The sequence below is a fragment of the Dasypus novemcinctus genome, chromosome 8, assembly GCF_030445035.2.
Source record: "Dasypus novemcinctus isolate mDasNov1 chromosome 8, mDasNov1.1.hap2, whole genome shotgun sequence".
Lineage (NCBI taxonomy): Eukaryota > Metazoa > Chordata > Mammalia > Cingulata > Dasypodidae > Dasypus > Dasypus novemcinctus.
In genome coordinates this window covers 85,919,244-85,937,826 of record NC_080680.1, presented here as the reverse complement: position 1 = coordinate 85,937,826, position 18,583 = coordinate 85,919,244, and the positions used below count along the sequence as shown (strand labels likewise).

The 18,583-nt window shown below is 38.9% G+C and overlaps 1 protein-coding gene across 12 annotated transcripts in view; it reads left to right on the top strand.

Annotated features, from left to right (window-relative positions):
• Positions 1-18,583, top strand: part of NUP214 (nucleoporin 214) — a 143,763-nt gene that overhangs the window by 116,198 nt on the left and 8,982 nt on the right. For 7 of the 12 annotated variants that reach the window (XM_058302202.1, XM_058302207.1, XM_058302208.2 and 4 more), the window contains exons 30-32: positions 1,701-1,771; positions 12,535-12,691; positions 17,704-17,856. In XM_058302202.1, coding sequence (XP_058158185.1) covers positions 1,701-1,771; positions 12,535-12,691; positions 17,704-17,856 — 381 coding nt within the window. The remainder of the gene's footprint in view (positions 1-1,700; positions 1,772-12,534; positions 12,692-17,703; positions 17,857-18,583) is intronic. The other 5 variants (XM_058302210.2, XM_058302209.2, XM_058302205.2 and 2 more) reach the window with 1 other exon arrangement.

The window sequence follows — 18,583 nt, the reverse complement described above, 5'->3', positions numbered from 1 at the left end:
ATTGGATGGATCTGCCACAGCTTTCTGTAGCTCCAATTTTGCATCTCAGCAAATTCTCCCGTCTGCTAGCCACTGGAGTGCCAATTTCATGGGGGTGAAAACAAATATCTTTAGTTTAAGGTCATGGCAAGTAATTTAATGACTCATATATTTAAAATTTAAAATTTGGAAGGAGTGTTAGAGGTCACTGTGTCCAAAACTTTCGAGGCTAGAGGAACTCAGTTAATGTCATATAGTGCTAACGGTGGCGCCAACACAAGAATCTGGATCTCCTGATCTTAGTCCATTGTCTGCCAATATTTTATATTTCTTCTAATGTCATTTTGCTTGTTGGAAGGGCAGATACTGACATTTGTAAAGTTGGGTTTTTTCTGTTTTTCAATGTAGTAATTAAAGAAAAAGCTTTTAAAATTTTACTATTTTTAAAAGTTAAACTAAGTCCTTCACTATTGTGAAGTCCAATTTTTGCAGCTTCTTATCCTCCTAAAAGTCATCAGTAGAAAAGGCAAATTGAAAATCTTCTAAGTTTGGCTTTTTGATAGCTATCTTATGAAAGGCAAATCTTTAGCAATTAAGCACTGGTGGGAGGTAAAAAGGATCAGTGATCCTTAGTGGTCAAGATTACAAATAGCTGCTAATTAATTCATTCCTCTGGTAACAGATTATTTGAAAATGGTTTATAGTTTATTAGAAAGGAAATGTTTTCCCTTCTTTTTACTCTCCTTCATCTCTCCCTCCCTCCCTCCCTTCCTTACACAAATGATTATTAAATTCCTTCTAATTTCCAAGTGTTATGTCCATGAGGACATGGTGGTAAAAAAAGACAGTTTTGAGACCCATCTGATTCCCTGTGAAGAGGCCAGTGGACCCATTTGACTGATGGGAAATCTGACAAGTTGACCTAGAGAATGGGCAGGGGGAGAAGACTTGGTGAGTCTTAAAAGAAAGTAGGATATTTAACACCATCTCTAGTGCATTCTTTATTCTGACATCAAGACTTGGAGAAATCCTCCTGCATTATCTCTTTCAACACAATTCAGAACTCCTGAAGAAATCTTCATTCATTTAGTAACTGCAGAAAGGCACCAACAAAGTCTTACTTCAACCCTGCTTAAGGAATTGACACTTGCCTAAACTCACTTATATCAAGGACAGAAATGATAATAGAACTTCTGTCTTCTGTCTCCTTGTCTTTGTTATAATCTATAGTTCTGCCTAATTTTCCGTCATCCTGTTCAGTCCACCACTTACCCATGTTATCTCACCTGGAAGAAAGATAAAACTACTGTGAAAGAACCTGGTGCTTGAGATTCAGAGGAAACCCGGGAGTAGAAATATTCATGATATTAAGTCAATGGGAAGAATTCTTAGTGGTTAAAAGTCTGGGAAGAAACTACTCTGAGGATATATCATCCTATTAGCACTCACCCATTTGTGGTTTGGTGGGAGAAAAGGATTCAGTCCTTAGAACTTTGAAATTTATACTGTTTTAGAGTATTAGCAGTAAAAAAAAAAACTCTTCAAATTATTTACTTAAAGTTACTCCATTTTCTGAATAGAGAAAACATTTTGTTTGTTTATTGTGGGGTTTCTTTAGCACACCTGAATGCCATTAAAAAAAAAAAAAAACGAACACCAAACTTTGACATTGTAAAAGGCTCATCTAAATTGAACCTTTGTTTCCTCTGTATTTCATATAGGTTTTGGGTCTAGCAATACAGGTTCTGTGTTTGGTCAAGCAGCCAGTACTGGTGGAACAGTCTTTGGCCAGGTAAATATATATATATGTCTGTCTTTATTCGTATATTAAACCCATCCACTTTACTCCTAAAAAACAATCAGTTCACCTTCTATGTCCAATCCCCAGCAAAGAGACATTTATGGTTTTTAAGTTCTGCCTTCCATAGCTCCCTCAAGGATATAGAAATCTTATCTACAAGATTGTTTGAGAATCACTGGAATTTTGACACCTTGGAGAATTTTGGGAGAAGGCACTTTAAAGGCACATTGTCAGATTTCTGCCAGTCCTCTGGCTATTCTGCTAGGTGAGGGGTTGGTAAACTACAGCCAGTAGGCTAAATCTATGCCTTGGCCTTGTTTTTTTGTGTTGTATTCTTTTTTGATTTGTTTTCGATAAGGTCCTTAAGTCAAGAATGTTTTTTACGTTTTTATATGGTTGTTTAAAAGAAGAATATGCAACAGAGACCACATGTGCTCTACAAAGCCTAAATATTTGCTATCAGGATCAGGCCCTTTATGGAAAAAGTTTGTAGACCCCTGTACTAAGCTACATGTAGTCCAGGGACTCCTTTGGTGATCGGAGCTATTTCAGTTTATACTGCTAGCAGTTATCTATATGCCAGGTATAGCTCTAAGTGCTTTATGCAAATTAACTCATTTAATCCTCTTAACACCTATGTAAAGAGGACACTGAAGGCCCAGAGAGATTTAAATTATTGTTATATCACATACCATCTACTATCAGATCATAGTAACCTCATAAGGATTCCTTCTGAAGAAAAGTACTCTGCTGTATCAGAAATGAATGTGACTTTCTGATGGTGGAATTGATATTAGTCCAATAGTTAACAAAGCGGTAGACATATTACCTGTTTCTTACACAGTTTCAATAGACTTTATCATCTCCTTTCTCCTTTAAGATAGGCACTGCCTAGTCATTGTTCTCTGTTAAAAAGAGAAATGGGGTTGCTCAAGCTGTTGAGCACCTGCTTCCCACATGGGAATTCCCAGGTTTAGTTCTTGGTGCCTCCTAAGCAAAACGGAAACAAACAAGCAAAACCAAACATAAAAACCCAACTCAGGGGAAGCAGATGTGGCTCAACCAATTGGGTTCCCATCTACCATCTACCCTGGGTTCGCTTCCCAGGGCCTCCTTGTGAAGGCAAGCTGGCCCATGCCCGTGGAGAGCTGGTGCGGCAAGATGACGCAAGAAAGGGAGACAAGCAGACACAGAAGAACGCACAGTGAATGGACACAGAGAACAGACAGCAATCATGCGACAAGGGGAGGGTATAAATAAATAAAATAAATCTTAAAAAAATATATATTAAAAAAAAAAAAAAACACAGGGGAGCCGATGTGGCTCAGTGGTTGAGCACCGGCTTCCTTCATACAAGGTCCTGAGGTCATGCCCTGGTACCTCAGAAAAAAGAGAGAGAAATGAAACTTCTGATTTCCAGTTTCTAATAACAGCAGGCAATTGTTCAAGCCAAGTTCCCCAGTGAAAACAACAAAAAATGACAGATAAACATAAAAAACATATTTTTTAAAGTACTGGTAAGCTAACAAGGTATATTACCAAGCCAAATTAAAAGGAAAATAGGAACCTAGAGAAGTAAGTAGAGTACAGAAGCCAATTTTACCAAGTGCATTTACTAGTCTAGGAAAGTTTGAATTTTCTATTTAATAACCTTAAGGGGCAAGAGGACAGAAATCATTAACCAAGATATGTACAAAGGATTTTAAAAGAGATCCTCCCCACCATGAGCTGGGACTCCAAATGATTCTGCTTTCAGGCTGGGAATGTGGCCTGGCTTGGCCCTAGTATGGTGGTACCACCAGATACCTGACAGAAGCAGCAGAGATCCACTCCGAAGAAAACGTACTTTATTCCAGTTCTCAAATTATTCTTAACAAATAATTTTTAAGGGCATTAGTTCCCAAACCTAAATTAGACACACAAAGAAACAAGGAGCTATAAGCAAGAGCCAGAATTAATATCACAAACAGATTTGGAAAGACTTCCTAGACTATAGCACAACCATGTTTTACATATTTAAAAAAAAAAAAAGACAAGTAGAAAATGTCAGTAAGGAATAGGAAATTACAAAAAGTGTCATTGCAACTTTAGAGGAAAAAAACAAGGAGAACTTATAGAAAAATGCAATAATTAAAATTTAAAACTCAGCAGATATATTTAACAGCAGATTAGACCCAGTTGAAAAGAACAGTAATGTACAATATAACAAGGATCAGCAATCTTTTTCAGTAAAGGGCAAGAGAGTAAATACTTTAGGCTTTGTGGGCTACATAGGGTTTCTGTTGCAACTACTCATCTTTGCCATTGTAGCACCAAAGTAGCCATAGAAGACACAAAAATGAATGAGAATGATTTTGTTTCAATTTACAAAACTTTTATTTACAAAATCAGGTAGTAGACTGGACTTAGCCTATGGGTGATTGTTTGCCGGCTTGAACTAAAAGGTAGGTCAAAAGAAGTTATCCAGAATGCATAATGGGGAGGAAAATGATGGAAAATACAGAAGTCTGAGGAAAAATTCCTAAAAGAAGAGAAGGTCTAACATACATTTAATCAGAGTTCCAGAAGGAAAAAAGAGAATTGTGGAACTATTTAAAAGCGAAAAAGAAATTTCCAAAACCAATAGAAAAAGTAATTCACAAATTCAAAAGTCCAGCAAATGCCAAACAAAATGTATGAAAGGAACTCAATACCAAGACTTAATAGTGAAACTGCCGAACAACAAAGATTAAATTAATAAAAGCAGCCAGAGTAAAAAGGTTACCTTCAAAAGAACAGTGGTTGGACTGACAGCAGACTTCTTGGCAAGTACAAGAAAAGCCAAAAATATCATTGTCTATCTGCCTAGAATTTCTAAACCTAGCACAAAATATCTTTACTGAATGAAGTGAAGTCAAGACATTTTTTCTGATAATCAGGTGCTGAGAGGATTCATATCTAGCAAACCTAAAGGAAATTGTAGAGGGCATTTTTGGAGAAGGAAGAAAATGGCACCATAAAGAAAGTTTGAAATACAAAAAGGATTGAAAATTTTTAAAAAGAGATCAATATATGGATAAATTAAAATTAACATTTACCGCTCAACATTTTTAAATGATCATTCATAATGTAGTAATGTATTTGGAGGATTAAAAATAATTAAAATACATAAAAATAGCATAGGTTGGAAGGAGGGAAAAGTAACAAAGTGTTCTAAGGTTCTGTATTGTTTGGGAAGAGGCTATTGATTAATTTTAGACTTTGAAAGTTTAGTATACACCTTAGAATATTAGAGAAATGACTAAAGGAATACAAATGAAATATATCCAAACTAATATAGGGGGAAAATTGAAGAATAAAAATATAAAAGAAGGCAGCAGAGAGGAAAAACATAAGCAGAACAAATAGCTCAAAATAAGATAGTAAATTTAAACTTTAGTGTATCTCTTACTACATTAAATTTAGAGGGAGCAGAGGTGGCTCAAGTGATTAGGCACCTCCCTCCCACATCGGTGGTCCCAGGTTTGGTTCCCCTTGCCTCCTAAAGAAACAGGGAAGACAAACAAAGCAAGTGCAAACAGTGAGTGGATGGAGAGATTTTTTAATTTAAATGGATTACTAACTGTTCCAAAACGGGTAAAGATTATCAGGTTGGTTTAAAGAAATTCAGCAACATGCTATTTACAGGAGACATATCTAATATATAAAGATACAGAAAGGTAAAAGTAAAAAAGTTAGAAGATGTGCTGTGCAAGTAATAGCCAGAAGAAAAATGGTACTTCAGTATTAATATCAGACAAAGTAGACTTAAAAGCAGAAAACATTACTAGAGATAAAAAGGGACATGTGCAAAATTTACCTTGGGTGGTAGAAATAAGAATGCAGATACTTTTAGGGCAGTAAAATGAAGGTGCAAGGGAGCCATCTGAAGTACTAAAAATGCTATCATGAACAGTGAACTTTCTACACACAGTTATAATCATATGTTAAAATTCATTGAGTTCTACACATAAGATTTATGAACTTTAAGTTTTAAATCAATTTTTAAAAAGGAAAAAGCACAATGGAAAGAAATAGGCAAAAGACTGTTCATTAAAAGGGATATCCAAGCAACCAAAAATGTGTAAAGATGTTCAGCTTCATTAGTAATACAATATAAAACTACAAAGAGGAAGAGGCTGTGGCTCAACCAGTTGGGCTCCCATCTGCCATATGGGAGGCCCTGGGTTCACGTTCCGGGGCTGCCTTGTGAAGGCAGGCTCACTTGCACACAGCAGAAAACTGCCGGCCGGCAAGCACTGTGGAGTGCCACCAGCCCACAAGCGCCGTGGAGAGCCTACTCAGCAAGGTGACGCAACAAAAAGGGAGACAAGTAAAAACACAGAAGAGTGTGCAGCAAATGGACACAGCAGACAAGCAAGCCACAAGGGCGGGGGGGGAGGGGATTAAAAATAAATATAGACACACAAAAGAACACACAGCAAATGGACACAGAGAGCAGACAGCAAGCAGTCCGCAAGGGGGGGGATTAAAAAAAAAACTACAAGGAAATATACACTTATAAGGTTACAAAAGGCCATAACTGGAAGCAACCTGAATGTTCATCAGCATTTACATGGATAGATGAACTTTTATTATTCTATAGTAGAACATTATCCAGTTGTGAAAATGAACAAATTGCAGCTACATGGATGGCTCTTACAAACAGTGTTGAGCCAGAAAGAAAGAAAACTTAACTGTTGGATTAACTCCATATCGTTGATGCTTTTCCCAGTCGTGCTACACTAAAATTATGTTTGCAATTGGAGGGGCCAAAAATTCAAATCAAGGTTTTTTCTTTCATAGCAGGGTCCTTATCTGTTGTAGTCATTGGTATATCCCTGATACTTAGAACTGTGACTGTAACATGATAGGCATTGTAAAAATAAATGCATTTCCACATAGTAGGGGTATCCACACAGAACTCTAAGTCTGCAAAGGCAGAGTCTGATGAGTATATGAAGAGCCATAGAAATCCATCTCTCTCATGATAACACCAAGAAAAATTGAGATAGGGGAAGCAGATGTGGCTCAACTGATAGAGCATCCACCTACCATATAGGAGGTCCAGGGTTTGATGCCCAGGGCCTCCTGGCCCGTGCAGTAAGCTGGCCAGTGCTCAGTGCTGCCACCTGTAAGGAGTGCTGTGCCATGTAGGGGTATCCCCCATGTAGGGGAACCCCAAGCCCAAGGAGTATGCCCCTCAAGGAGAGCTGCCCCACATGAAAAAAGCACAGCCCACCCAGGAGTGGCACAGCACACACAGAGCTGACACAGCAAGATGACGCAACAAAAAGAGACAGATTCCCAGTGCCGCCTGACGAATGCAAGCAGACACAGAAGAACACACAGCAAATGGACACAGAGAGCAGACAACAGAGGGGCGAGGGGAGAGAAATAAATAATATCTTAAAAAAAAATTTCACATAGTACAAAAATCATATTTAAACCATGAATGTTGGAATTATCTAGTCTATGTAACAAATTACCCTCAAACCTAGCAGCATAAAAAAAAAACATTTGTTATAGTTACAGGTTCCATGGATCAGAAATACATATGGGCATAGTGGGGTTGACTTGGCTTTATTCTACATTATCTGTGGTCTCAGCTAGAAGATTGGAAGGCTGGGGACTACAGTCTTCTGCAGACTTGCTTCTCTGTCTGGTTGTTGACATTTGTCTAAGACCTTAACTGGCGCTGCTGGCTAAAACACCTTATGTAGCTTCTCCTTGTGGCATGGTCTTCCTTACAACATAGTGACTAGGTTATGATTATGTGTAATCAGACTCCCAGAAGGAGATGACACAGAGAATTACACAGAAAAAAATAGTTGAAACAGTGGCCAAAACTTTTCTGAATTTGAGGAAAAACATAAATTTACAAATTCAAGAAACTCAGCGAATCTCAAGCAGAATAAATGCCAGGAAACCACACTTAGGCACATTATACTTGCAGAAGAATAGTTAATCTTCAGAAAACTAAATATGAAAAGAAAAATGTAAAGCAGCTAAAGGAAAAAAACTCATGACATACAGGGATACAATGTATTATGAGGTTATAAATGAAATACTAAATATATGACAACAGTAGCAAAAAGGTCAAGAGAAGGAATAAATAGAATTACATTGTTGTAAGCTTCATTTTTAAATTAAAGCAGTATATTTTTTTAAATGCATTTAAAAAAATTTTTTAAAGATACTTTAGATTACATAAAAACCTAAAAAATATAGGGGATTCCCATATATCCCACTCATTACCCCTCCCACGCTTGCCCACATTAACAACATCCTTCATTAGTGTACATTTCTTGCAATTGATTAACACATATTGAAGCATTGCCACTGACCATGGATTATAGTTTACATTATAGTTTATGCTCTGTCTCGCACAATTTTATAAATTGTGACAAACTATATAATAGCCTGTATCCATCATTGTAACGTCATGCAGGACAATTCCGATATCCCAAAAATGCCCCCATGTTACACCTACCTTTCCCTCTCCCCTCAGAACCTCCAGTGGCCACTGCCTCCACATCAATGATAAAAGTTCTTCCCATGCTAAAATAACAATAAGTCTATAATAGAATAATAGTAAGTCTACTTTAGTCCCCAATTTTGAGGATTTGGAGTGATGCCCACTCTGCCTCTAATTGAGAGGGGGCTTCGATCACATGGGGCAGATGGATGGGACTATCTTGCTTGTAGTTCCAGACTCTCTTCCTTGGGAAGCAGTATATTTTTAATTAAAGATAGACAGTGATAAGTTAGGGGTGCCTATTATAATCTTTAGACTAGCATCTTTATTTTCAGGGGTCCTACCAGAGAATTATGCCATTAATGCCCTAAGGCACCAATTGTATATAATTAATTAACTTCTCTCCAGTATGTCTAGAAATGTACTAGTTATATACCATCCTAGGGAGAACTGAGAAAGAATCATTCAAATCATTTTCTGTATTCTGTGGTTCAATATAAAGGACCTACAGTAGCCAAAATTATATTGAAAAAGAACAACAAAAGTTGGAGAATTTGCAATACATCATTTTAAGAGTGTGATATCAGCTTTGGATAAACATATAGATCAATGGGAGGCAGGCTTGGCCCAATGGTTAGGGCATCCGTCTACCACATGGGAGGTCTGTGGTTCAAACCCCGGGCCTCCTTGACCTGTATGGAGCTGGCCCATGTGCAGTGCTGATGCACTCAAGGAGTGCCATGCCACTCAAGGGTGTCCCCGCATAGGGGAGCCCCACGCACAAGGAGCGCGCCCCGTAAGGAGAACCGCCGAGCACAAAAGAAAGTGCAGCCTGCCCAAGAATGGCACCGTACACATGGAGAGCTGATACAACAAGATGATGCAACAACAACAAAAAAAAGAAACACAGATTCCCATGCTGTTGACAACAACAGAAGCAGACAAAAGAAGAACACGCAGTAAATAGACACACAGAACAGACAAATGGGGAGAGATTAAAAAAAAAAACATATAGATCATTTATACATCATAGAAAACCCGATAGAGCCACACATATACAACCAAATGATTTTTTTTTTTAAAGATTTATTTATTTAATCCCCCCTCCCCCGTTGTCTGTTCTCTATGTCTATTTGCTGCGTCTTGTTTCTTTGTCCGCTTCTGTTGTCGTCAGCGGCACGGGAAGTGTGGGCGGCGCCATTCCTGGGCAGGCTGCACTTTCTTTCACGCTGGGCGGCTCTCCTTACGGGGCGCACTCCTTGCGCGTGGGGCTCCCCTACGCAGGGGACATCCCTGCGTGGCAGGGCACTCCTTGCGCGCATCAGCACTGCGCATGGCCAGCTCCACACGGGTCAAGGAGGCCCGGGGTTTGAACCACGGACCTCCCATGTGGTAGACGGACACCCTAACCACCGGGTCAAGTCCGTTTCCCTGATTTTTCTTTAAATAACAGCACCAATGCAACAGAGAAAGGAAAATTTTTCAACAAATCATGCTGGATTAACTGATTATCTGTATGAAAAAAAATTGAACCATAATTCTTAACTCATACCTTACACAAAAATTAATTCAAGATGGTTGACATTTCTTTATGTAAAAGCTAAAACTGTAAAGCTCCTAGAAGAAAACTTAGGAGAATATCTTTACTGCCTTGGGGTAGTCCAGTGATTTTCACCTGGGATTGATTTTGCTCCCCAAGGGAATTCAGCAATGTCTGGAGACATTTTTGGTTGCCACAGCTGGGAGGTGCTACTAACTTCTAATAGAGGCCAGGGATGCTGTTAAACATCTACAACCCTCCAAAACAAAAGAATTATCCAGCTCAAAATGTTAATAGTGCCACTGTTATAAACCATTATGTAATCAAAGATTTCAAGGAACAAAAACTAACCATTAAAAAAAAAAATAGAGGAAAACTGGACTTCCTCAAAATTACAAACTAATAGACTTTATTTTGAAAATATAAAAGGCAGGGCATCAACTGGGAGGAAATATTTATAATATATGTATCCAAAAAAGGATTTCTGTCTAGAATATATGAAGAATTCCTATTGGTCGAAAAGACACCCCAACTTCAAACAATAAACAAAATATTTGGACATATATTTTACAAAGAGAATGTGTTAATGGCCAATAAGCACATGAAAACTTGTTCGAAATTGTTAGTCATTAGGGAAATACAAATCAAAACCACAGCAAGATACCACTTCATACTTGCTAGAATGGCTAAAATTTTAAAACTAACAAATCAAATGTGGAAAAACAGAGACTTAAGAGACATAAAAACCAGTCTCAATATGTGGAGCATATTTGGATCCTAATTTAAAGAACCAAACTGTAAAAAATAAAAGGCATTTAAGAGACAATTGGGAGTTGATAATTAAGGAATTATTGATAAATTTTAAAGATGATGGTATTGTGGCTACAATTTATGTATTAGAGATTTTTACTGGAAAATGTGGATGAAATGCTATCGCATCTGGGATTTGCTTCATACTATTGTAGGATGAAGGGAAGTAAATAGAGGAGTGTAAACCCATTTGGCTATGACTTGATAATTGTTGAAGCTGGGTGATGGGTTCATTATACATTTTTAAATTTTTCCATAATTAAAAATTTTAAACTATTGTTATTTAGCACAAAATAAATAGGATCCTTTCTAGCCCATTTATGAGGATGCAATAACTATCAGTTCATTTCAGAGACGCATTAGTTATCCACTTCCGTTCATTTCTACGGCTATTCATTTTCAAATCACATTTTAAAAATTAGGGAGCAGATGTGGCTTAAGCAGTTGAGCACATGCTTCCCATATGTTAGGTCCTAAGTTCAGTTCCCGGTGCCTCCTAAAAATGAAAAAAAAAAAAAGGAACAAATGAGAAAAGCCAATTCAGAAGAGCTCGTGTGGCTCAGTGGTTGAGCACCAGCTTCCCAGATATGAGATCCCCAGCTGTGGTACCTCAAAAAAGAAAAAGATCAAGTTGGAGCCTATGAAATTGCTAGGGTCTGTAGGGCAAAATGTCCATATATGTTCATATATTGACAATGTCATATGCTTCATCCAAATGAATGGAAGTCAGCCAAAGTTGAGGGAGAAAATAAAGGAAAGGAAGAAAGAAAGAGAAAAAGAAAGAAAACCTTAACAAAGATCTAGGGAAAAGCATTGTAGGCAGAGGGACTAGCAAGTACATTGCCCTAAGGCAAAAATTAGCTTCCTGTGTTCTGGACGCGAAAAGATAGATGAGATTGAACTACACCGTGTAAGGGGGATAGTGATTAAGCATTTTGTTTCTATTATTAAAATACTGAGCAGCAACCATTTTTTGAGCACATAATTATATTCCAAGCATTCATCTAAAGTGCATTAAATTTCTTAACTCATTTAGTTCATTCACCCTTTTAAGGTGGGTAATTTATTATTCCTGTTTACAGAAGAAAGAGTACTGCACCACTCTTGATTTAGGAGAGGACTCCTGTAAGGTCCCTGTATACCGTAACCCATTTCTAAATGCACATCTTCTTCTACCTTACTTAACTAATATTAACGTTCTCACTTAACTAATATTAACGGCCCCTCAGATCTATTACTGATCTTTCAAACAACCAATTTCCAAAGAGAAATAGTGTCTGGTGCTTGATATACTTTGAGTCAATAAGTGTCCCCAAGCTTAGCAGCATCTTCTGAACATAGGATTTGCAAACTTGGACAGAATTCAGCTATGGTCATCGTTTCAACAGTGCAGCTAATTTAAGCTGATTTCTGCAATACTGGGAAAGTCATTATGGAATCAAAGTACAGAAATTGAGAGAAAAGACAGCGTAAAGCACTTACCATTAGTTGCTGATCAGTTCAGCTTAACACACAGAAATCAGAAGTGTTTTCATGAAGCCTGTAAATGTTTTCAAACTTTTACATTTTGGGGGACTCTTGAGGGTTGATTTTCTTGCCCCTGGCATCATGGCAAGCAGAAAATGAAGGCATCAAGGCAGATAAACACTTTAAGTTCCCATTTACCATAAATTATCTTTTCAGAAAATTGTGAACATGGAATAGCTTGAGAACTATGATTTGTAGGAAGTCCCTGTCCATAGTCCCACTTCTTTTGTGATTATTTTAGCATCCATACAGAACTATTCAAAGTTCTCTTGCTTTTTCCACTTGTACCAGTTGTGAGGCCTCCTGCCCATGGATATGGCCTGCAATTTTACAATGACCTCTCATCCGATCTTGCTTCCTGCCCCTTTTGTTTTTTCTTAGCAGCCACCCTCTTCCAGTGGTAGTGTGTTTGGGACTGGAAATGCTGGAAGAGGTGGAGGTTTCTTCAGTGGCCTTGGAGGGAAACCCAGCCAAGATGCAGCCAACAAAAACCCATTCAGCTCGGCCAGCGGGGGCTTTGGATCTACAGCCACCCCAAGTAAGTGGAAAAAGAGTTTTACTAGCCCCTAAATCCCATAATGCCATTGTCTTCTTCATGGGGTTATCAAAAGTTTCAGTGACAAATATAGAAAGGAAAGAAAAGGTCTAGAATGCCCACTTAAAATTTACCCCAAATCAGTGATTTGTTTTTTATTTTTATTTTTATTTTTTTAATAAAATGTTCTGAGTAATCATGAAAGGACATCAGAACTGCAGGGAGGGGATCTTCATTGAGCTACTTCCCTACTCTTTCTCAAGTCTTAAATCACTGTGTTCTTAGGATTGAAATGACTTGGAGTGAATGCAAGCAGACAAACATAAATGAGCAGCAGCAGAACAAGCTATGTATGCTTGAGGGAAGAGCATCTGGATTTTCATTTGTGTAGTACTTCTCTTTGAAATTGTTTTAAAATTCAGCTACTATAGAAAAATGTCACCCAGAAGTTGAAGGCTTCATTATTTCTCATCCCTTGTTTTTATTTTTCCCCCCCAGAGATGACTCCCTTGTGTATTTGCTCATTGTTTTTGCTTGTTTTTTGCTCATTATTTTGTACTTGTTATCTGCTGTTTTTTCTCTCGTCTACTCGTCTTTTTGGTGTTTTTTTTTTCTTTAGGAGGCACCAGGACCTCCCTTGTGGGAGGCGGGTACTTAACTGCTTCTGTTCCCAGTCATTCCTTACATTTTTATTTTATTTTAACCTGAAGCTGTATCTGATGGTACCTTCTTTCTAGCTAATTTTTAAAAATTTTTTGATCTGTCCATTCATGGTTGGAAAGGAAAGAAATTTGTTTGTTTAAATCTTAAAATATTATATCCTCCTGCTTGTGGAGGCTGGTGTGGAAACTTGGGAACCTGTCATCGTCATCTTAGCCTCTCTCATCTAATGTATGATGCAAGATCTTAATAAATCAAGAGCGGGAAACGGACTTGGCCCAGTGGTTAGGGCGTCCGTCTACCACATGGGAGGTCGGCGGTTCAAACCCCGGGCCTCCTTGACCCGTGTGGAGCTGGCCCATGCGCAGTCCTGATGCGCGCAAGGAGTGCCCTGCCACGCAGGGGTGTCCCCCGCGTAGGGGAGCCCCACGCGCAAGGAGTGCGCCCCGTAAGGAGAGCCGCCCAGCGCGAAAGAAAGTGCAGCCTGCCCAAGAATGGGGCCCCCCACACTTCCCGTGCTGCTGACGACAACAGAAGCGGACAAAGGAACAAGACGCAGCAAATAGACACAGAGAACAGACAACTGGGGGAGGGAGGGAATTAAATAAATAAATAAATCTTTAAAAAAAAAATTACACATTTCTTTTTAAAAAATAAATAAATAAATAAATCAAGAGCTAATATTCTATAGATAATACATATTTCCTTAGGCCTATATATTTGATAGCAAAATTTCTATCCTAATTCTTTTTTCTGAATTTGCAGATCAAAAAGCAGCTATTTTGATGTCACTGTCCACTCTGGTAATATGTAAGGAACAATCACTTATTAAGAGAGACATACTCTTTTAACTTGTAAAATTATATAATCAGAAATTTTTGTTCTTCATCTTTCAGTCTGCTAGGATGGATTTAGAATCCTACAATAAAGGGCTCTTAGAAATTGAGCCTGGTAGTTCTCAAAAACTGTTTTTGCAGATGAACTCTTCAGCGGAAGTTTGATATATAAAACAGATCAACATAGACTCATTCTGAAGCAGGGGTCAGGAACCAGAGATACACATGCATAGTTTTCCCATGTTTTACCCAGCTATCATCAAAGAACCATAGGGCTCCTTACTACCTACTTGAGATGACTCTCTTATAACTTTTCCATTGATGAAACTAGCTTAAAATGATTAAGTGATTTTTTTTTTCTGTTACAAAGCTGAGAATTGACAGAGCTAGAATTCAATTGGATTATGCATATACACAGCACCTGGCACAGAGTAGGCAAGCTGGTTAAAAATTTTGGTTTATTCTATAGGTAGGTTAGCATCTGTGAGATTGTTACTAGCCAATTGTTTTAAAAGAAATTTTAACTCTTAAAGAATTGGCTTCTCAGTAGTGAACTGTAGCTATCTTGCAGTGGTTCACATATTCAGTGATATCTCAGTGGTAGCCTGAAATCAGCCACAGTGGCAAACACTACAAATCAGCGCTCCAACACCCTAACCTGTTGTTAAACATTTACTGGAACACCATTGCTTCTAATTCTTTAATTCTGGTATAAAACATATCTATTCTTTTTTTTTTTTTTTTTTAAGATTTATTTTTTTATTTATTTCTCTCCCCTTCCCCCCCGAACCCCCCCGTTGTCTGCTCTCTGTATCCTTTTGCTGTGTGCTCTTCCGTGACCACTTCTATCCTTATCAGTTGCACCAGGAATCTGTGTTTCTTTTTGTTGCATCATCTTGTTGTGTCATCTCTCCGTGTGTGCGGCGCCATTCCTGGGCAGGCTGCACTTTCTTTCGCACCGGGTGGTCTCCTAATGGGGCACACTCCTTGAGTGTGGGACTTCCCTACGCGGGTGACACCCCTACGTGGCACGGCACTCCTTGCACGCATCAGCACTGCGCATGGGCCATCTCCACACAGGTCAAGGAGGCCTAGGGTTTGAACCACAGACCTCCCATGTGGTAGGCGGATGCCCTATCCATTGGGCCAAGTCCCCTTCCCTGTATCTATTCTTGATACCAGACACTGTTGGCTGTTAAATTGTAAACCAATGGTTTACATTTATGTTTGAGGGAAATTTAAATGAATTTGCAGGAGTTCCAGGAAAGGCTTAATAACATGATTTTATTTTATTTTTTTAAAGTGTAGGATTTGATAGTTAAAGAGGCAGTTACCCTGAGGACCAGCTGTAGGCTAAAAGGAAGGAAGATGGAGAAGGGAGCTAGAATTCATTGGGGGAAATGCATTGTCCTCACCACAATACTAATGATTTCTACAAAATCACCTGTGACAGCCTCTTTCTTCTTGGATGACTCTGCAACATTTAAAACTTTTGAGTACCCCTTCTTCCTGGGCTTGTTCATCACTTGTCCAGATTCTCTTCTTGCCTCTCAAACAATTCCTTCTCTGTTCTTTTGTCTATTTTCTCTCCATTATTGTGAGATGTGTTTCCCATAATCATCTGGGTTTTCAAGGTAGTCTCCAGACTCTTCTTTCTGCCTCCACTGTACATACCAAATTGAGTATCTTAAAACTCTGCTTTAACAAAAAGAAAAGAAAAGAAAAACAAACAAAAAGAATTCTGCTCTAATTTTGCCACTTTCTCTTCCCAAAACCCTTTGGCAGTTTTCCATTGACTGTAGGATAAAATCCAACCTAAACTCTTTGCACTGATATTAAGGGCCCTCTGTGGAATGGCCCCAAGTGCCTTCCTGACTTCAACTCTATTTCTCAGTACACTCATTCTGCTTCTGTCAATTCATCTGCTTGCTGTCCTTCATACTCACATACTCTTCACTTCTTCCTGTATGATTGCCAGAGTTCACACTCTTTCCTCTGCTTCACCCTTCTGAACCTACTCTTCTTTAAAGGCTGAGTATAAGTCCCTTCCTCAATGCAGCTTTCTCTTAGGATCACTTGGGCTGCAGTGATCACTCCCTGTCTGGAAATCTGCAACCCTTGTATTCCATTCCTTCATGTAATATCAAGTAGCAGGGAACTAACCTTTACTGATCACCTAGTGGGTGCTAGATTATCAGTATAAGTAGTCTAATCACTTCTTAAAACAGTACTTCTAGATGTGGCCATTCCCATTTTATAGATAAACAAGCATAGGCTCTGAAAGGGCGTGTGGACTTACTCAGCGACAAAGTGGCATAGCCAGGATTTATGCCAGGTGTGTTTCCCGAGCTCAGGTCCATCACGTTGCCTCCTTTGATTGCTAGCCTTGTTGTGTGATTTAACTCTTCCCAGGTTTTGCCTTGTTTGACACCGTTTTATGTTTGTTCTACATGGTGTCTAACATACTCCCTTGCACTTAGATATCTGAGTCCAAACTGAATGAACCTGCAGCTCCCTTTGTGACATTTGTGCCACAGGCTTCCTAATCCTGAAGCTACCTTCTTTAGCCCTGCTAAGTAATTGGGACTACAATAATGACTGAGAAAGACTAGCTAGGAGCACTGTTATTTGAGATTGACATATTCTGTATCCAGAAGCTCAAACTTGTAACAGGAAATTCTGAGTATTACATTATTTTAACTCTGGAAATGTAGTTCCCCCAGTCCTCTGGGTTTGATAGGTTTTTTATTGTTTTTCCTGTTTTTTGTTGTTGTTGCTATCCATTTGTCTTTTCCAAAATGTTTTTGCTCCCAACAGGGAATGGAAAGAGAAAAGGGGAGGAAAAAAAAATAGGTACTGCCTCTAAGGCTTTTAAGCTGCTTTTGCTGAGAGGGGCTTGGAACAGGGGCTGCCCGCTGAGCCAGCCTCCCAGCAATCTGAAGTAGCTGATCAAAAGTTAGGATCAGACCAACCAGCCCTGAATTTTGGAGGCCTAGGTCTTACAGCCCACTCTGACACCAGCAAGCTGTACCAGGAGCCCAGGTTGCAGCCCCCACTCCTGTCTGCCATGCATTTGGCAGATAGGGAATGTTAGCCCCTGCATGGAGGGTGAAATTTACCTATAATCACCACAGTTTACCAGCCTATTCATCCACCTCTTGCCTGGATGCTTCACCCTGGGCTCCAGAGTTTCAAAATAGTTAATTCAGAGAGTCCCTACCAGTTCAATAGTTGTTTTGGTGCAGGAATTGATTTCTCGAGCTTCCTATTGTGCCATCTTCCCACAGTCTCAAAACTTTTTCTTACTGGCTAGTTTATTCACAAGCAAAGAATAATCTTCTGCAGTGAAATATTGTTCCAACAACAAGTATTCTCTCCTTTACCATAGTTTAAAGAGTTAGGGACTTATTTTGGAGCCCCCAAAAGAACTGAGGTTTCTTCCTTTTCTGTTCTATGAAGTAAATAAGGACATTTCTGCCCCCCTCTGAGCTCCCTCACACATGTTCTTCATCTCTCCAGATACCTCTAACCTATTTGGAAACAGTGGCGCCAAAACATTTGGTGGATTTGCCAGCTCATCATTTGGAGAGCAGAAACCTACTGGCACTTTTAGCTCTGGAGGAGGAAGTGTGGCATCCCAAGGCTTTGGGTTTTCTACTCCAAATAAAACAGGTACTCCTATACATATTATTTATATTTTTATATGCATAGATAAAAGGAGGTATCCCTAGGGTGCATATCTTAAGGGAGTAGATTTGGAATATGGATGAAATTACTCCCCCCCCCCCAATTTATTTATATATTTTTCAAGCATCTACTGTGTTCCTAACACTGTTCCAGGCCTTCTGCGTCATGTTCAAAAGCACCGAAGGCGTGTAATACAACCCTTAAGAGAACTTAGAGGCTTCTTGTGAATATGTAATGAATATTTGTAATTACAGAACAACCAAAGGGAACATATAAGATAATGGTAACTAAAATATAAAGAAGAAAGTGTCTTGAGTCACATTTGCTCTGGTGCCCATTACCTGAAATAGTCAAGATAGATTATCTATTTAATACTTATGTCTAAGTCATTTTTCCATCTCTTTCCCAAATCATTTTTAGGTTTTTGTTTTTGTTTTGCTTCGTTTTGTTTTTTGAGGTCCTGGGGCCAGGGATTGAACCCAGGGCCTCATATGTTGGAAGCTAATGCTCAACCACTGAGCCACATCAGCTCTGCTGAGTTGGTTTTTTTTTGTTTTGTTTTGTTTTGTTTTTAAGAGGCACCAGGGACCTAATCCAGGACCTCCCTTGTGGAAAGCAGGCACTCAACTGCTTGAGCCACATCTACTCCCTGGTTTTACTTGTAATTGAAGTTTAATGTGTGTATGTATACATTACATATACATATGCAGTT